We start from the raw sequence: 21,526 nt of genomic DNA, 5'->3' as shown, positions 1-21,526 counted from the left end.
GGGACTCCCAGATGCCACCATGAACCCCTCCCCAGGAAATCGCGGCCTCCACCTCCACCGCCCATCGGAGGTGGAGAAGAGCCCCTTGTCCTTGGATTGGACAAGGGCTCGGAGGGGGAGGGGAAAGCTTGGCTGCCCCTCCCCTTCCGAGACCTCCCAATCCATGGACCATGCGGGCTGGTATAGTCAGGGTGCGGAGCCCCACGCGGCCGGTGCTCCGCATTCTGGCTATCCCAGTCTGCATGGGGGACAAGGGGTTAAAGAGGTCTGGGAGGGGGGACCCCACGTCGTTTTTTTTTTATATTTCCCACACTCAGAACGAAGTAAGTAAAACTCTTCCCACTTGGGGGAATCTATGAAAATAAAACACTATTGTTACCTGTGCAAAAAAAACTGACATTTTCCGCATTTAAAAGACATTTTCGCCCTTGAAACTTAAAAATCGATTTTCTCAAAAACTATAAGGTCTTTTTGAAAAAAATTTTTTCCTCTTATTTCCACTGATCCCCTTAATATACCCTGTGAATTTGGTGTTCCTAAATTTTAAGCAGGCTTTGCTATTAACCGTTAAAGTCGGCGGGTTTTTAAATGTATATATTTTTCCTTTGAAACTTTAACATCGATTTTCTCAAAAACTATAAGGTCTTTTTGAAAAAAAAAAATTTCCTCTTATTCCTTCTGATCTCCTTAATATATTCTCCAAATTTGAGGCTCTTAGCACTTAAGGGGGCTTTGCTATTAACCCTAAAGTCGGCGGCTTTTTTATATTATACGGGAGCGTAATATTACGCGATTACGGCAGACTGTGTAATTTCAATGGGAGTTTACTGTCTTACGCGTAATTTGTTACGCGTAAAACGTAACCCTGCGATCTACGCGTAATTAATTATGCGTAATACCGTAACCTTACACGTAACGCTTACGGTGCATTTGTAGTGAATTACGATGCGTAATTACGCTAATGCGTAATTTCGGCCCAGCACTGCATACATCCAATCACTAGTGAAAAAGCACAAAAAGCAGCACTGAATCAGACAATACAGTACCTTTATTGTGGGTACAGACAGTGGTATGCAGTGGGGGTGGAGAGAGCCTGACAGCTGTTTCGCGTAGATATGCTTCCTCAGAGGCTAACACATACAATAATGAATGATGTGTATCATATAACTGAACTTCAGAGGGGTAACTAGACTTAATAGAGTCCCCCCTGCAAAAATGATAGCATTGGTCCCCAAACCCCACGCAATTGGGAGCCAGCAAATGCCAGCAGAGAGTGTTCTGCTGTGATGCAGCATCTGGAAGCAGGAAAAAAATTATGCTCCTGCATGCGATTTTTGTGAGAGAATAGGGAGGTGCTTATTGGCTGCACTTGTAGTTGGGGATTGTTAAGTGCATGTTACCAGTTGGAGTTCAGTTATCAGTTCACATGTGCTGAATGTAGGCATAAATTGCAGTCAGTACCAGAGAGAAGCCCAATACAACCACCCAAATAAAGTTGTGATCTGAACACTTATTCTGTTGACAAATCTCTGTCCAGCTCTGCCCAGGTATCTGTATACAGAGAGGGGTGTGGCCTGTAATGCTTTATAAATTTGTTAGGGTGTCACAAGCCCTTCCCCATCCATACACAGGTGCTAAGGGAACTCTGGACATAGATTCCTTTGCTTCAGTAGAAGCTGCCCTCTATCTCTACTACCAGAGAATTGTAGATGGGAAGACAAACTTCCAGGTCCAGGACACTGATATAGTCTATGCAATGTCGGGTCCGTTAAAAATGGCGCCAGTTATCGTAGTTAAAAAACGGCGCCCCATAGAGAACCACTATCGCTAGTTATTTTTCGTTTTTGACAGCTAAAAAATGGCGCCGGCTTTAAAAACGATATTTATCGTTTATATTTGTATTGCTCCCAAACTATATTTATCGTTTTAACCCTTGCTTTGCTGCCGTTTGGAAAATATCTGCCCGCCGGCTTTAATGTTTAATAGCAAAGCCCCTTTAAAAGCTAAAAACACCAAATTTGCAGGAAATGTTAAGAAGAAAGTTGTGAACAAGAGGAAATTTTTTTTTCAAAAAGACCTTATAGTTTTTGAGAAAATCGATTTTGAATATTCTTCTTCTGACCGTGGGAAAATTAAACGCCCGCCGACTTTAGCGGTTAATAGCAAAGCCCCTTTAAATGCCAGAAACACCAAATGTGTAGGGAATGTTAAAGGAAAACTTAAGTCAAAAAAAAAAAATGACATTTACTCACCTGGGGCATCCCTCAGCACCCCGAAGCTGGATGGTGCCCTCGCAGCCCCGCTCCGATCGTCCTGTCCCCGCCGGCGGCTACTTCCGGTTCGGCGACAGCCGCCGACAGGCTGGGAACGCGGCTGATTTTCCGCGTTCCCAGCCGCTGCTATCACCCTCTATGCTGCTATAGCGTCTATATATACGCTATAGCAGCATAGAGGGTGATAGCAGCGGCTGGGAACGCGGAAAATCAGCCGCCTTCCCAGCCTGTCGGCAGCTGTCGCCGAACCGGAAGTAGCCGCCGGCGGGGACAGGACGATCGGAGCGGGGCTGCGAGGGCACCATCCAGCTTCGGGGTGCTGAGGGATGCCCCAGGTGAGTAAATGTCATTTTTTTTATTTGACTTAAGTTTTCCTTTAAGAAGAATAGTGGGAACACGAAGAAAAAAAAATGTTCAAAAAGACCTTATAGTTTTTGAGAAAATCGATTTTAAATCTTCAAAGAGGAAATGTATCTATTTAAATCGCGTACTGACATTTCCGTGGAAACTTTTTCCACCGACTTTAGCAGTTAATAGCAAAGTCCCCTTAAATCCTAGCAACACCAAATTTGCAGGATATGTTAAAAAGATACTGGGAAACAATATTTAAAAAAAAATTGAAAAATTGTATTTATTTTTTTTTTAATTAAAATTTGTGGGTTATGTTCATAGTGTGGGAAATTTTTTGAAAAAAATGACGTGGGGTCCCCCCTCCCGAGCCTCTGTAACCCCTTGTCTCCCATGCAGGCTGGGATAGCCAGAATGCGGAGCCCCGGCCGACTGGGGCTTCGCACCCTGAGCTATACCAGCCCGCATGGTCCATGGTATGGGGGGGGGCTTTGGGGGGAGGGGCGGCCAAGCCTTCCCCTCCCCCCCGGAGCCCTTGTCCAATCCATGGACAAGGGGCTCTTCCCCACCTCCGGTGCCCCAGGAGGAGGTGGGGGCGACGACTGCCTGGGGGGGTTCAAGGAGGCATCTGGGAGTCCCCTTTAAGAAGGGGACCCCCAGATGCCCACCCCCCTCCCAGGAGAAATGAGTATAGGGCTACTTTGTACCCCTTACCCATTTCCACAAAGGGTTAAATGAAATAAAAACACAACAACGAGAAAAGTCCTTTAATGTTCTAAATTAACCAGAAATACTTACCTGTACCTTTAAGAAAAAAATCCCACGTCAATTAGGTCCCACGACAGTATCCTCTATCTTGCGACCTTCTGTTACATGTTTATTGAAGATCACCGCCGCCCCAACGCCACACACGCCGCCTCCGCCGCACTGCTCTTAGCTATACTTAGTATAGCTGAGAGTTGCGTCTATATAGACGCATTAGCGCTAGCTGCCGCTGCCCTCCCTGCCTCCCCCCACCTGTCACCCTCACCCATGCTGGCAACCAATGCACCCATGGGTGCCAGCAAGGGTGAGGGTGACAGGTGGGGGGAGGCAGGGAGGGCAGCGGCAGCTAGCGCTAATGCGTCTATATAGATGCATAGACGCAACTCTCAGCTATACTAAGTATAGCTGAGAACAAAAAGCATCTTTAAATTTTGGCTCCAAGGCTCCCCATTGGTTCCTTATCAACCAATGGGGATCCTCCTGATCCCCATTGGTCTGTTAAGGAACCAATGGGGACCATTGGAGCTAAAATTTAAAGATGCTTTTTGCTCTTAGCTATGCTAAGTATAGCTAAGAGCAGTGCGGCGGAGGCGGTGTGTGTGGCGTCGGGGCGGCGGAGATCTTCAATCAACATGTAACAGAAGGTCGCAAGATAGAGGATACTGTCGTGGGACCTAATTGACGTGGGATGTTTTTCTTAAAGGTACAGGTAAGTATTTCTGGTTAATTTAGAACATTAAAGGACTTTTCTCGTTGCTGTGTTTTTATTTCATTTAACCCTTTGTGGAAATGGGTAAGGGGTACAAAGTAGCCCTATACTCATTTCTCCTGGGAGGGGGGTGGGCATATGGGGGTCCACTTCTTAAAGGGGACTCCCAGATGCCACCATGAACCCCCCCAGGGAGTCGTCGCCCCCACCTCCTCCTGGGGCACCGGAGGTGGGGAAGAGCCCCTTGTCCATGGATTGGACAAGGGCTCCGGGGGGGGAGGGGAAGGCTTGGCCGCCCCTCCCCCCCAAAGCCCCCCCATACCATGGACCATGCGGGCTGGTATAGCTCAGGGTACGAAGCCCCAGTCGGCCGGGGCTCCGCATTCTGGCTATCCCAGCCTGCATGGGAGACAAGGGGTTACAGAGGCTCGGGAGGGGGGACCCCACGTCATTTTTTTCAAAAAATTTCCCACACTCTGAACATAACCCACAAATGTTAATTTAAAAAAAAAATTAAATTTTTCAATTTTTTTTTTAAATATTGTTTCCCAGTATCTTTTTAACATATCCTGCAAATTTGGTGTTGCTAGGATTTAAGGGGACTTTGCTATTAACTGCTAAAGTCGGCGGAAAAAGTTTCCACGGAAATGTCAGTACGCGATTTAAATAGATACCTTTCCTCTTTTAAGATTTAAAATCGATTTTCTCAAAAACTATAAGGTCTTTTCGAACAATTTTTTTTCTTCGTGTTCCCACTATTCTTCTTAACATTCCCTACACATTTGGTGTTTCTGGCATTTAAAGGGGCTTTGCTATTAACCGCTAAAGTCGGCGGGCGTTTAATTTTCCCACGGTCAGAAGAAGAATATTCAAAATCGATTTTCTCAAAAACTGTAAGGTCTTTTTGAAAAAAAAATGTTTCCTCTTGTTCACAATTTTCTTCTTAACATTCCCTGCAAATTTGGTGTTTTTAGCTTTTAAGGGGGCTTTGCTATTAAACATTAAAGCCGGCGGGCAGATATTTTCCAAACGGCCGCAAAGCAAGGGTTAAAACGATAAATATCGTTCAGGCAGGACAAAAAAAAAAGTTTTAAAAAGATACATTTCGTTCAAAAGGTCTGCACTATTTTAACCTCGTTTTAAACATATATCGGGCAGAAGGGGGCGCCATTTTTTTGCCGGCGCCATTTTTAACTAGACGCATGCCATGTTGTTATAGGACATTACTGTAGAAAAAAGGAGTGTTTATTTGGCACAGACTCTACAAGCCTCCTAATCTTTACCTGATCATCTACTGTGGGTATTTGGTTAAAGGAAACAATTGTGAAAAATGTAAAATTTAAAATACACATTTCTAAATGTACATTTCTCTTAACCACTTCGCATCCAGACCTTGTTTTCCCCTTATTGACCAGAGCAGTTTTGACGCTTTAGCGGTGTCCCTTTTTAATCAGCAATAACTTCATCTGTACTCGTGCCACTTAAATTATCTATATATCGTTTTTTTCAAGACAAACTAAGCTTTCATTGGGGGGTATTTGGTATGAACATTTTTAAAAAATGCATTGTTTCTCAATTTTGACCAATTCCTGTTTGGAAATAAAAAGTGCGATTGATATAAAAACTGTGCCGCCAGTTAAAATCGCCCCAGTATAGCTATCCAGATGTGTCCCCAGTATCACCGCCTCCCCCAGTATAGCCAGATGTGTCCCCAATATCAGCCCCTCCAGCATAGCCACAAGTGTCCCCTGCGTTTGCCAGCCCCAGAATAGATTGACAGACGCACCCCCCAGAATAGTGCCCCTCTTTATAACCAGATGTGTCCCCGGATCAGGATTAATCCCATTATGGCCAGATGTACCCCCAGGATTAGTGCTGCCCCCCATTATAGCCAAATGTGCCCCCAGTATATGATTACTGCCCCCCCCCCCCCAGTTGCCCAGATGCACCAAATTAGTAAATCCCCCCTCACCTTAGTTAATTAGATGCCCCCCAACAAATATGTAACCCCCTTTTTATTTATCCTACCCCACCCCCCAGGATCGATAGCCAGATGCCCCCCCCCCCCCATGAGGCAGCTCCCTCCGTGCAGAAATCCTAAAAAAGATCCAACAGCAAGCAGCCTCCCTCACCTTACCTCGGTCCTGCGACTATCCTGAAGCCCGATCCTCTGATCACCGCTCTGCAGTCAGCCGCATATTGCCGGAAACCCGGGTCCCGGCTTCATGACGTAGCAGGAACAAGGTAGGTGAGTGAGACTGCTTGCTGGATGATTTTTTTTTACTATTTGTGCGCCGAGGGGGACAGATGAAGGATCGCTGCAGTTCACTACTGCAGCGATCATTCATGGGAGGGGGGTGGACTAATTGGCCAAAAGGGAACATGTTCCCTTCCACCAATTAGTATTGCAGCTGACAGTGCCGGAGGGTGCGCTCTGAAGCGCACCCGATCGTGCACAGCAGGGCTGCAAACAGGTCAGTATATCTACGTGGCTGTGGCTTGGAGGGTGCCACAGCTGACGTAGATATACTGTAGTGGTGGGGAAAGTGGTTAAAACAAACTATAAATTATTTTTACCAATGTCACTGTCACTTACAGTCAGTAGTCTGACAGATCTGTCAGGTTTTGGACTAGCCCATCTTCTCATGGGTGTTTCAAAGTTCAGTTTCTCATTTTAACTGCCAAAATAGTGTACAAATGAGCAGGGAAGCTGGCTGGCATCTTTGTATAGATCCTTTCCAGGAAGTGCTTTTGTAAAGAATAAAGGTAATACTGAGAATCCCGCTTGAGAATATGGACTGGCCCAAAATCTGTCCCATCTGTTTTTCCTACCTACTGTAGGCAATGTAGGAAAATGTGATTTCTAGTGCATGTTACTCTGGGAGAAATGTACATATGATATGTATGTTTCTTAAATTTTACAATTTTTCATAATAGTGGTCCTTTGAGATAACATAATCCAACACTGGCTAATCTGTAGAAAATAGAACATTCATAATTACCCCTTTGGCTTGTTGTCCAAATAGGTGCTGGTTCTTTCACTGGTACTGGTTTATCCATACCTATAATGTAAAACAGAATAATTATGAGGCGATATCAATAAAGTAGTTAAAATGAAAGAATTGCTAGAATGTTGTAGGATTTGGTATGCTCTTGCAAGACACTGCAGATAACTTCTAATAATTGTGGTTCTTCTTATAAGGGGTCCTGAAGAGTTACTTAAAGGGAACCTAAACTGAGAAGGATATGGATTTTTCCTCTTAAAATAATACCAGTTGCCTGACTCTCCTGCTGATCCTGTGTCTCTAATACTTTTAGCCACAGCCCCGCAACAAGCATGCAGATCAGGTGCTCTGACTCAAGTCAGACTGGATTAGCTGCATGCTTGTTTCAGGTCTGTGATTCAGCCACTAATTTGGTCAATGAGATCAGCAGGACTGAGTGGCTGGCAGTGGGCGGGACTTACCTTCCGTCTCGCTCCAAGCGCCAGAAGTTCTGCTGCTCTGGTCTGGACTCTGGACCAGACCAGAGTAGCGGCAAATCATCCGGCGCCTGCGATGAGACGCAGCAGGTAAGTTCCGCTCGCTGCCAGCCACTCAGTCAGCACTACTTCAGGAGGGGATAGCGAGGGAGGGAGAGCACTAAGGTGAGGGAAGGGGGGGGGGAGATTGCCCCCCTTCTGCATGATATGCATGTTATGTTCTGTTTTTATTCTGTCTGTGTTTTTATGCACCTTTTGCACAATGTTAGTTATGTTCACTGTATTCACTGTTGTTAACCTGTAATTTTTTGCACTAAGCCCTACGCCTGTGTGTACCATAAATAATTCCGAGTGTTGCTTCCGCCGCACTTGGCGAAATAAATCTGATTCTGATTCTCGACCGCTGATGCCACAGCTCTCCCTCCACTGCGCTGCTGTCTTCCTGCTGGGGGGGTCACCTGGCTACCTATTGTGGGCACATATACTGGGCACATATAACCCTGACTACATATACTGGGGACATATACCTGCCTACATATACTGGGGACATATACACCTGCCTACATATACTGGGCACATATACCTCTGGCTACATATACTGGGCACATATACCCCTGACTACATATATTGGGCACATATACCCCTGGCTACATATACTGGGGACATATACCTGCCTACATATACTGGGGACATATACACCTCCCTACATATACTGGGCACATATACCTCTGGCTACATATACTGGTCACATATACCCCTGACTACATATACTGGGCACATATACCCCTGGCTACATATACTGGGCACATATACCTCTGGCTACATATACTGGGCACATATACCCCTGCCTACATATACTGGGAACATATACTGGGCACATATACCCCTGGCTACATATACTGGGCACATATAACTCTGGCTACATATAATGGGGACATATACCTCTGGCTACATATACTGGGGACATATACCCCTGCCTACATATACTGGGCACATATACCCCTGGCTACATATACTGGGGACATATACCTCTGGCTACATATACTGGGCACATATATCTGCTGGCTACATATACTGAGGACACTGGCTGTTTGCCATTATGTGCATTTACTGGTGAAAAGCTGTCTCTTATTATGTGCATTTACTGGTGAAAAGCTGTCTCTTATGTGCATTTACTGGTTAAAAGCTGTCTCTTATTATGTGCATTTACTGGTGAAAAACTGTCTCTCATTACGTGCATTTACTGGTGAAAGGCAGTCTGTCATTACGTGCATTTACTGGTGAAACGCTGTCTCTTATGTGCATTTAGTGGGGAAACGCTGTCTCTCATTATGTGCATTTACTTGCCATGCCCACTTTCGTCGCCGTGGCGCCGCAAATTTCCTCGAACATGTTGCCCCCTACCCATTTGACTCCCCCCTCATACGTGCCAGTCTAAAACCGGCCCTGTACCCCTGCCTACATATACCCCTGGCTACCTGTTCTGGGTACATCTCTACCCCTGGATACCTGTTCTGGGGACATCTATACCCCTGGCCACCTATTCTGGGGACACCTATAGACCTGGGGCTACCTATTTTTGGGGAACCACTGCTGTCAGATTAAATGTATTTTGGGGAACTGCTGCCAGATTATGTGTATGTTGGGGGAATCGCTGCCGCCAGATTACATCTATTTTTTGGGAACCACTGCCATATTATCTGTATTTTGGAAGAACCTCTGCCAAATTACGTGGATTTTTGGTGAAATGCTGTAAGATTACATATATTTTGGGGGAAGGGGGGGAAACGCTATGGCAGAGCTCAAACTTCCCTGGCAGACCTTTTACAGCAATACTAAAATCATGTATTATTATTATTTTTTATTTATATAGCACCAACATATTCCGCAGCGCTTTACAAAGCACAATAAGACGACAAGGGGAACATAGATATACTAACAAATTGTAAAGCAGAGTTCCAAGCAGCACAAATATTGTGACAAAAACAGTAAACATTAGGAGGAGGACCCTGCCCTTGCGAGCTTACAATCTAGTGGGTAGTGGGGGACACATTAGGTAAGGGGGTGGAGGATGGATGAGGCAGTGACCCTTTGCCTCTGATTACATTGTGTCAAATGTATATTTGCCCCAGACATGACCACGCCCACATTCTATTGCGTGGCCACGCCCATTTTTTGGCGCTTTTGTCAGTAAAAACATCTTTTGTCAGTACATTTTTAGGTATTTGTCAGTAAAAAATAACGTGAAAGGTTGGCAACACTGACACACACACACACACACACACACACCCACACACACAGACCCAGTGTTGCTTGGGTATGTATTGTAAACAATTACCATGTTTGTGAACTTTGGGGCCCTTGGCGTCAATGATGTGAGAATGGAAGTAGTTTAACTTTTCCAATTGAAATCAGTCAATCAAACAAATCTGATTGGCTGTTTGTGGTTCCACTCTATTTTCTGAAGTTGAACCCCAGTCACCCAGTGACCAACTGTAGCAAGTTTGAGGCCTCTGTCATTAACAGTTTAGAATGGCAGCAGTTTAAATATTTCTCTTGAAAATAAATAGGTGTAGTTTGATTGGCTGTTTTAGGCCCCACCCACTTTCCTGAATATTAATCCCACTAATCCAGTGACTAACTGTGCCAAGTTTAAGACCCCTGCGATTAACAGGCTAAAAATGTCTGCAGTTTGCAGTTTCCAATTTAAAATGAATGGTTGAAATCGTGATTTTATGCTGTGCCCACTTTTCCTGAATTTTAACCTCAGTCACAAAGTGACCAACTGTGCCAAGTTTGGGGACTCTCTCTGGCTTTATTATCGTGAGGATGGCAGCATTCTAAATTTCCCTATTGAGGTGAATTGGTGAAATATGATTGGCTGTTGTGGTTCCACTCAGGTGTGCAGGGGGGACGTGAGATCCCCCAGAACATATCTTCCCAGGTAGTAAGGGATCTGTATACCGAGTTTCATTGAAATTGCTTAAGGCATTTTTTAGTGATTGTGACACATACACACACATCTGATTTTTTATATATACAGTATATATATATATATATATATATATATATATATATATATTGTACTGCAGACCAAAATATATGAATGCAAACTTTTCCTACAATACAATTTGGTTATGCCCAATTGATAACATGCAACTTGCTAAATAAATATTTATCACTGAGTGTAGCTTCACACGTATGTTGCTTTTTTGTCTTTATAAATAAATCCTTTTTACCCATCCTTCCCAGAATCTAAGCTTTATGCACATATTACATTTAAATGCCAGATCATGATTGACAGCATCCTTCTTTCTTCTCTCTGCCCTGGAGGGCACAGCAGGGGCTATACTGAAGGGGCAAGAGTTTTCATAGTCATCATCATCATCACAGTCATCAATGTAATCATTCTGTGTGTTTCCTGTGGAAAGCAAAAACAGCGATGTGTGTAAAAAGCACATACTTCATCCTGAGTAAAACATACAACCTAAAGGTGCCCATACATTACTCAATTTTCCTGTTCAATGGACCATTCAAATTAATCATTTTATTGGATCAAGGGAGAATCAATTATGTTCTATTTTGCACAAACGACAGAAATTGTCTGCCCCCACGCACACGCCCACCCGACTTCCTGGCCTGTCCTCCTGTCCCAACGGTTGTCTGTGCTGCGCTTGCCTTTGGAAGTACTCGGAAACCTGAGGACTTCCAAGACGCAGTGGGTGGGAGGTTTGAACAGAGGTCCAACGGTGAAATGAGGGGACATAGAGAGGAATGGGAAGGCTCTAAGGGATCCAGAGTCTTCTCTCCTCTTAGATGAGTATCAAACTTTTTTGTTTTACAAGGTTACAGTTGTCCTTTAATTTGAGCCATATTACTCCCATGATTGGAGTTGCTGCCTGAGGTTGGCACCAGGTGGTGGAGTGATATCCCTCAGACAATGTACAAAGCATGCTGTGGCAATGGAGGAGCAATGGCTTGGCTCTGAATGTGGCAGACACAGAGAGGTGGGGCACATACAGATGACATAATAACAGAGGAAATCAATCATTAGAAGATAATACGAGCACCATCCAAAAATGTTAAATTACAAAAATGAAAAATAGTGTCCAAAAAATGGGAATAGCTTTGTAAAAAAAAAAAAATGGGTATGGCCCCAAAGACTATAATGCAATCATTTTATTGAATGTTCTAACCACACACAATTTAATCAACAAAAAATTGGTTAAAAATAATGAGTACACCCCTCTCCAATTACTGTATATCAATATTTAAAGTGGAACTGAACTCTTGCACAAGGTAAAAAGAAAGAAGCACAAACTAAGTAAACTGTCCCAGAAGGAGACTCATCACAGATGGATCAAGGGGGGAGAGAGCGCCGAATCATAGCACAGTGTGCGCAAAAGTAATACGGGGATCTGGTGATCACCAAACCCCGAATTACATCTCTCTTTGAGTTGCTACAGCCATAGCCGTCATTCAGCTCACCGGCGGTTCAACCATACGTACGCATCGAGAGACCTGAGGAGGAACCCTCTGGTTTCCTTCTCCCCCACTTGATCCATCTGTGGTGAGTCTCCTCCTTTGGGCACAGTGTACTCACTTTGTGTATCTTCCCTTTTCCCTTGCAGCATCCATTTTACTTATTATTGTGCAATACTCACTGTACTTATCCTTCTTTATTCACTTTTAACAAGGTTGCACACTATTTATTATCTAGAATTTTTATATACCTCTTCTTCGACAAGTTTTCATATCATGTGGTTGATTCACTAAACCGTGCTATGACAAATAGCATGTCTTATCAGAGATAGCATGCCTTATCAGAGATAGCACGCCTTATCAAAGATAACACGCCTTATCAGAGTAGTATAGCGAGTGCTACAAACCAGCAGGGGCTCAGGGCAGGACGAATGCCATTGCCAATTAGCAGGCATACGTTTGTAGCGCTCACTTTGCTACTCTGATAAGGTGTGTTAACTTTGATAAGGCATGCTATCTCTGTTAAGGCGAGCTACCTCTGATAAGGCGTGCTATTTGTCATAGCACGGTTTAGTGAATCAATCCCCATGTCAGCTACTCAATGTTTTAGAGATGGTGCATCATTTATTTATTGATTTATTTGCGTTTTATGGAAACACTATTAAGAAGGCCGGCCATTAAATAATGGGCACTGGGCCAATCGATGTTTGCTGCACATGGCCCTGACCCACGCACATGCACATGGGTGCGCCCGTCTGCTGCCTGGAGCATGCCTACAGCCACATGCCACGCATGCGCCCCACCCCAAATGCACGATCACAGGGACAAAGGAGGGCACAGGGATAGGGACGCTATTATAAAGGATTGCCTCTCATGAATTCATCATTTGTCACTGATATGCTAATATATCAATTCTGAGTATATGAGAGACTAAGATGGATTAGATATATAAATATTTTTGTTAATTATTGATATAATTGGAGCCATTGATCTCTCACACCTAGGCCACCACTTTTTCAGTCTGCTTTCATCAGGTTGGAGGTTTCAGGCCATCCCCACCTAGACACAGAAACACTTTTTTTCCCTCGGGTGTCAACCTCTTGAACTCTTGGCACACGGATTTCTGTCAATAAACTGCCTAATGAGTCACTGCCCCTTGTATATTATGTGTCCAATCAATAAATTGTTTACTGAGTCACTTTCCTTTAATGTATTTGCTTATACTGCTGTACATCATACTGTATATCATGTATTATGCGTGCTATCTCCAACCGTTTTTGTGCCAAACCCAATTCCAGGTATGACCCAGTTGTGTTTGGCGAATAATAAATGATTCTGATTCTCATTACATTTCTGTCTATGCCCTGACCCTCTGCATCTGCAGTCTGTACTGGTACAGGATGCCTCCTGCATTTCAGGAGATCTTACTGCCTGACCATGCCTCCTCTAAAGACACAACAACATGATGCCGCTATTGCACCTTCTTACGCCCTGCTTCCCCAGTTATGGGTGTGGTGTGATGTGCACCATGCCCAATAGGCACATTTGCAGTAAACATTGAGGCAGGAGTCACACTTGTCTTTCAGTTTTCTACACTTTTCAGAAAACTGAAAGACAAGTGTGACCCCTGCCTTTCAGCAGCTAATTTAATTTATAGAAAAAACTGACAAATTGCGCAAGATGTCAGTTTTTTTTTTCTGCGTGCGAAATCTGCATTCAAATGTGACCTAGCCCATTGATTAACATGAGTTCTCAGTTGAAATCAGGTTTTCTGTGCAGAAAATGCGCATGAAAGCCGACAAGTGAGACCCCTGCCTGAAAAGTGCTTTAGGGCCCTTTTCCACTAGCTGCGGTTTTGCCAAAAACGCAAAACGCATGCGTTTGCTGATTCTTAAAGAGACACTGTAACATCAAAATGTCCCCTGGGGGGTATTCACCTCGGGTGGGGGAAGCCTCAGGGTCCCAATGAGGCTTCCCACGCCGTCCTCCGTCCCTCGGGGGTCTCGCTGCAGCCCTCTGTACAGCGGCGGCGTAAATATTTACCTTCCCGGCTCCTGCGCAGGCGCTCTGGCAGCTGTCGGCTCCGAAGTAGGCAGAAATACCCGATCGCCGTCGGGTCTGCTCTACTGCGCAGGCGCAAGTCTCCAGCGCCTGCGCAGTAGAGCGGACCCGACTGAGATCGGGTATTTCCGTCTACTTCGGAGCCGAAAGCAGCCACAGCGCCCCCGCTGGAGCCTGGAAAGGTAAGTATTGAATCAACAGTCGGGTCTGTCGACGGCTGTTCGGAGGGCTGCAGCGAGACCCCCGTGGGACAGAGGACAGCGTGGGAAGCCTCATTAGGATCCTGAGGCTTCCCCCACCCGAGGTGAGTACCCCCCCAGGGGATCTTTTTGATGTTACAGTGTCTCTTTAAGTGCAGCCTGTTTAAAATAAGAATCTTGGGTGGCCTTTTTCACTGCTGCGTTCCAATGTTTTAAAAAACGCAAACGCATGTCTGTGCGATTATGATGCGTTTTGCATTTCGATGTAAAATATAGGAACGCAAGAAAAACGCATAGAAAAGCGCTTTGTATTGATTCAACCACTAGTATCTATTTTCAAAAATAATGACAACACTTACCAGTTACAAAAACGAAAACGCACAAAAAATGCACATCAAAATAGGTCAACAACGTTTTGCAGTGGAAAAAGAAGCCTTAGTCCCTTTTTGCACCTCAAGAACCTTATCAGGGACCATGCTGATATGTTATTATTGAAGCAACACTTTAGTGTGGGTGGAATTGTAATACAAGAACACTGTGGTTTGGTTGCGCTGAATGGAGTACTTCTACTTTATCAATGATTGCGTCAAACTTCAGTTATGCCTCTTCCACTCTCTCCAGGACAAAAGCAACTGTTTGACTTTCACACTCAGTATTTATGGAGCCTTGGGATCAGTGGCGTAGCTAAGGAGCAGTGGGCCCCGATGCAAGTTTTACAATGGGGTCCCCCTAGCACTCTATACGTAACAATTGATATGGTGCATCAAAACCTGCCAAGGGCAACTACAGTGTCAAAGGTAGAAGAAGGGGATGGGAAACAGTTTGTTAAGGATTACCACTATTCAAAGTATCTATAGAAGGGGCACTAATCTGGCTATACTTGGGCACTATTCTGGCTATACTGGGGCGCTATACTGGGGCACTATACTGGCTATACTGGCTCACTATACTGGCTATACTGGGGCACTATTCTGGCTATACTGGGGCGCTATACTGGGGCACTATACTGGCTATACTGGCTCACTATACTGGCTATACTGGGGCACTATTCTGGCTATACTGGGGCGCTATACTTCTATAGAAGTGATTATTATGAGCACAGGACCAATAGAGAGCTAATACTGTAGTTGAGGGAGGGCCGTTCTGGGCCCCTTTGGCCCAAGGGCCCCGATGCGGTCGCTACCTCTGCAACCCCTATTGCTACGCCACTGCTTGGGATCCACCATGGCTGGCATTAGGATAACTTTTGGTAAGGTATGAACCACTTCTTATGCAGAGTTCTAGTGATAACGCCAAACACGTATGGAAAATGTTCTTTATTTACTGTTATGTCTGAGTCACTCTGCCCTTTCTTCATGGTTAGCAGCCCATAAAGCCACCCACTACCTTCTTCCTGCCATAACACAACAGGGAATTAGAGAACCTCAGGCCCAAGCTAAAAATAAACTCCCTAGAGACAGGCAAAACGCAGTTGACAGTAAACTATTATAGAATAAAATCAACGATTACATTTTCTTTACTGTTATAGTCCATATATTTGTATCAGAGGTGCTTGAAGACCAAACTTCCAAGTCAAGAGACTCAAGACTACAAGATTTTAACTGGCATTTATTGCAAGCCAGGGTGTGACATAGCATTTTTCTGAATGACACAGACTATTTGACATAGGAACAGTTTTAAAGGACAACTGAAGGGAGAAGAATATGGAAGCTGTCATATTTATTTACTTTTAAACAATACCAGTTGACTGGCTGCCCTGCTGATCTATTTGGCTGCAGTAGTGTCTGAACAACATCAGAAACAAGCATGCAGCTAATCTTGTCAGATCTGACAATGACAGAAAAACTTGATCTGCTGCATGCTTTTTCGGGGCCTGTGGCTAAAAGTATTAGAGGCAGAGAAACAACAGGATAGCCAGGTAACTGGTATTGTTTAAAAGGATATCAAAATGGCAACCTCCCTATCCCTCTCACTTCAGTTGTCCTTTAAAGGGAATCTGAAGTAAAAATAAACTTATGAAATAATTAATTGTATGTATAGTACAGCTAAGAAATTGAACATTAGTAGCAAAGCAGCAAGTTTCGTATTGTTTCCAGTAAAGGAAGAGTTAAGAAACTTCAGTTGTTATCTATGCAAAAGAGCTACACTGAGCTCTCCGACCCAACTTGGGTCAGATACAGTCCTATTTTCTGATGTACTTATATATCAAAGCATAAGTCAAAGACAGATTTAAGGAGTGTCTAAAGCCTTCTAAAAATCCTCTTTTTATTTGACATTTATCTTCAGCAATATCAGCAGTGCCAAAACGCCGCATTCCCGCCGCAGAACAATGTCATTAAACCCCCCAAATCCCAGGGCAAAATTCCACAAATTCCAAGTCGTGGATTTTGCTGCCCGGGGAGGCAGAGCTTGGTGCTGTAGTTCTGCCTCCAGTAACGTCAATCCCCGCTGATCGATGCCTCTTCCCGTCCCTCTCACTGAAAGAAGACTGAGAGAGGCAGGGAGAGGTGGCTATCAACGGCGATTGACAACAGTAGAGGCAGAGCTACTACACAAAGCTCTGCCTCTACAAGGAAGTGCTCCCCACATTTTGCCGCAGTTTTGTTTGTAATTGCAAATATGAAAGAATGCAATGTTATAAAAAAAAAAAAAAAAAGCTATATAACTAAAAATAAAAATATGAGACTCTTTTCGTTGCTACTCATTTTCTATTAATAATCCATGCTACACATACAATTAATTATATCATACCTTTTTTTTGTTGTTGTTTTTCGCTTCAGTGTCACTTTAACCACTTTACCCCGCGCGGTACGGATTTCTCCGTCCCTTTTTCCACCCTTATAAAAACAAGGGATAAGGAAATCCGTACCTCCCATGCTACCGCCGATGTCCACGCTCCTGCCGCTCGTGCGTGCGCTCTCGCCACTCGTGCACGCCACCGCCCGCTCGCCCGGAGATCAATGAACGGGAAAATCCATTCCCGTTCGTTGATCTAAGCCCCCGCAATGATCTGCTGCTTCTATGAGAAACAGCGCAATCATTGTGATTTCCCCAGCCTCATTCTGCTTCCTGTATGCGTACTTCCAGACGCTTACAGGTCGCATGAACAAATCATCTTGTGGCCAAATAGTAAAACTACACCCTAAAGCATTTTACATATACAAATACATTAATTTTACACAATAAATTAACTCATTACCTCCCACATTCCCCAATTTATTTATTTTTTGTAATAAAAAAAAAATACAATAAAACAAATAGTTACTTTAGGGACTGAACTTTTTAAATATTTATGTCAAGAGGGTATAACACTGTTACTTTATAAACTATGGGCTTGTAATTGTACTGAAAAAATTGCACCTTTATTTCCAAATAAAATATTGGCGCCAAACATTGTGATAGGGACATAATTGAAACGGTTTTATAACCGGGACAAATGGGCAAATACATTTCATGGGTTTTAATTACAGTAGCATGCATTATTTAAAAACTATAATGGCCGAAAACTGAAAAATAATAATTTTTTTCCCACATTTTTTCCGATTTTCCCATTAAAACACATTTAGAATAAAATAATTCTTGGCATAATGTCCCACCTAAAGAAAGCCTAATTGGTGGCGAAAAAAACAAGATATAGTTCATTTCATTGCGATAAGTAATAATAAAGTTATAGACGAATGAATGGAAGGAGCGCTGAAAGGTGAAAATTGCTCTGGTAAAGCCCCTCAGTGGTGAAGTGGTTAAGCATATCAATTTGAGATTAATTCAGAAAGAAATAATGAGGCAGGTGGCAATATGATCCAATTAGGAAACCCTCCCAGCAAACTGTAAAAAAAAAGACCCATATATTTTTTACCCATGTATGTCTAAAGTGAAGATTTTGTACAGTTGTTTGTCTGCTATCTCCACTATTTTGTGCGCATATGTTTCTGAAAGAATTATTATTATTATTTATTGTATTTATAAAGCGCCAACATATTATGCAGCGCTGGACATTAAGAATGGATATAGCTGAGTTTTCTGTTCAGCAGGATATGCGTGGTTAGCTGTCACTGCTGGGATTCATGGGGAGATAATATTGTACAGGCAGGTGATGCTGGACATAACATACACATACAATCCCAGCATTCCTGCTGTTGGTATACTGCAGAGGAACTAGAATAACAATATCTTTAGGATACTAAAATCTGTTTTAAGGTATCTGTATTCCTTTAGGTTTTAAACCGCTTTAAAGCTGAACCGCTGTGTGCGATTGGGGGCTACGGAGATGTGTGGGGATGTGTGCAGCGCCTCACCATGCTTTTTAATGTCTCCTGAGGGGCTACATTTGTGAATTGCTCTGCTAGCAGCCGCAACCTTGGTAAGTCGCCGACCTTTGATCCGGAGGTACAGTACTTGCCTGCGCATGTACTCTATGTCAGATCCACCCTCGTTGTGCACATGCACGCTTTTCTCCTATGTTCCCAGTGCACGTGCTCCAGTCACATGCCGCAGTTCATCTGACATACTGTGATTTCAGCAGCTCACTGAACTGCCCTCAGCCAATCGGTGAGGAGCAGGAATGTGGGAGGGGTGATGAAAAGCTTCCTTCATGTTGGCAATGGCAAAAATAGAGCCAGGCTTACTGAGATAGGATTTACTACAGCAGAAAATTTTCTGAATAGATTGGAGTGCTTGCAATGCAGGGTAAAGCCTCATACACACGGGGCACCGTTGTTGCTGTTGCTAGCACAAAGGAGACGTGTGCGCAACAGCTCGGCGACAGCTCCGCCTGAGCGACAGCTGTCCACACGCAGGCAGAGACGGGGCGGAAGCTGTCGGCGAAAGTTTCGTCCCCCCGCTGGAAGCTCCCTTCTGGCTGTGGGTAGCTGTCGCTAGTCCGCACATACACACGCAGTACGCGTGGTGGACTAGCGACAGTTGCGGAGACAGAAGTTGCCGGTGATTTAACTTTTCAATCGCACGGCAACTGCTGTCTCCGGCGACAGTTTGGGGTGCGCGCCTTGTACACACGGGGCAACTGTCGCCCAGACATGCAAGTGCCACGTGTTTGTGGCGACAGTTGTGCCCCGTGTGTATGAGCCTTAAGACTGCAGGCTGCATATGAAGCACAGTGCAGTGGGTAAATGGAATTTGATTTTGTGACAATCCCTCCTTTAACAAAAACTCTACCTTTTAGAGCCATGTCAAATGAGAGACGTTATTGTGGCTACAAGTCACAGGGCCAGATTTATCAAGCGTGTCTGAGACAAAATATTAGTAGGTTTTTAGAAATCCATGCAGAACTGTCTCAGGCATCTTAAGAAATCATTAGATAGTGCAGATTCCTTCTAAAACTGTTGTATAACCAGTTCGGCCTTTCTGGACGAGCTTTCTCGTCCAGAAAGGCACTGCTGCTTTCAATGCGTGGTGCGCGCGATCGGACGCGCGCCCGCCACTAGCCCCCCGATCAGTGAATGGGAATATAATTCCCATTCACCGATCTAACTTCCCTGCAGAAATACCGACGCTTTCTCTCCAGAGAGCGTGGTATTTCTGCCCCCAGGAAACAACTCCTCTGAATTTTGGTTCCTGGATGCGAGGTCGTTCGCATCCAGGACTTTTCTCACTGTGGCCATCTTGTGGCCAAATAGTAAACTGCACCCACATACATTTTTAATTAAAGAATTTGCTTATTTTACATGTAAAATAAGCAGTTTCCCTCCCACACCAAAAATTACCCACATACATTTTTTATTAAAAAAATAAATAAAAAAAATACAATTTAAAAAAAACAACAACATAAATAGTTACCCAAGGGTCCAAACTTTTTAAATATACATGTCAAGAGAGTATGTTATTATATTATTTAAAATTATAAGCTTATAAATAGTGATGGACGCAAATTGAAAAAATGCACCTTTATTTCTAAATGAAATATCGGCACTATAAATTGTGATAGGGACATCGTTTAAATGGTGTAATTAACGGGACAGATGGGCAAATAAAATACATGGGTTTAAATTACGGTAGCGTATATTAATTTCAAACTATAATGGCCAAAAACTGAGAAATAATGAATTTTTTTCATTTCTTTCTTAATCTTCCTGTTAAAATGGATTTAGAAAAAAATAATTCTTAGCAAAATGTAGTACCCAAAGAAAGCCTAATTAGTGGCGGAAAAAACAAGATATAGATCAATTCATTGTGATAAGTAGCAATAAAGTTATAGGCGAATGAATGGGAGGTGAACGTTGCTCGGATGAGATTTTCGGCACTGCGGCGCTGAACCGGATAATAGGAGGAGCTAGGAAGGTTTCTCAGACAGTGCAGTGTGAGGGGAAATCCTGTTGCTGAGGTAACCAACAAACCTGCTGTATTGATGGCAGCAGGCTCTGAGGAGGAATTCAGCAGGTGGGAGGGGCACATCACAAATCATGGATAGCCTGCAATCTGCAATCATGTCTAGCCCGCAGTTCTACAGCTGTAGAACTGCTTTCAAGCACTTCTTAATCTGCGCCAGTTTAGGGATGGATTTGCACTTCTCTTAACTGTAGTGCAGCTCTAGAAATCCACGCTAAACTGCCACTATTACTAGGATTTAAGAACGTTCGTATTATCATGCAGAATGATGGTTAGAACAGATTAAGAAGACAAAACTGTCGGTGATGCGTTGATAAATCTCCCCCACAGCTACTAAGATGCCAAGCAGCTGTTACTAATGTTAGCCAATGTAGTGGTTGCTAAAAACCTGACACTATAGCAGCAGCTACAAAGTCTCTTGTGTGACACGGCCCTGGGGTGCAATTTTCTCCAAAGTAATTTTCGCATTGAAATTCACATTTTTGCCTGAAGTAAAAAAAATTGTGAAATTTTTTACGAAAATACACTTTACATTTCTTCAAAACGTGTTTTCACATGGCCATATTTCTTTGTGAATATATATATATATATATATATATATATATATATATATATATATATATATATATATATATATATATATATAGGGGCAAACCCAGGATTTTTAAGGAGGGGATTCCGGAATGCTCTCACTCAGCCACGCACAATACAGTATAGTAATATGGTAGAACATCATGCTGGGTACACATAATGCAATTTCCTGTCTGACTGACATGATCTGACAATAAATGTTCGATCTGCTACCGATCGACGATGGGATCAGTCAGGAGCAGTTTGGATACAGATAATAATGAGGTCAGCCGGC

General features: G+C 43.6%; 1 protein-coding gene across 1 annotated transcript in view; it reads right to left on the bottom strand.

The window, feature by feature from the left end:
• LOC137562182 (C-type lectin domain family 4 member G-like) overlaps positions 1-21,526 on the bottom strand; it is a 78,251-nt gene that overhangs the window by 44,287 nt on the left and 12,438 nt on the right. Inside the window, exons 2-3 of the mRNA XM_068273512.1 lie at positions 10,854-10,997; positions 7,098-7,157 (exon numbers count right to left, since the gene is read on the bottom strand). Coding sequence (XP_068129613.1) covers positions 7,098-7,157; positions 10,854-10,997 — 204 coding nt within the window. The remainder of the gene's footprint in view (positions 1-7,097; positions 7,158-10,853; positions 10,998-21,526) is intronic.

This window comes from Hyperolius riggenbachi, chromosome 3 (assembly GCF_040937935.1).
Source record: "Hyperolius riggenbachi isolate aHypRig1 chromosome 3, aHypRig1.pri, whole genome shotgun sequence".
Classification (NCBI taxonomy): Eukaryota; Metazoa; Chordata; class Amphibia; order Anura; family Hyperoliidae; genus Hyperolius; species Hyperolius riggenbachi.
This window is presented reverse-complemented; position numbering and strand designations above follow the sequence as displayed.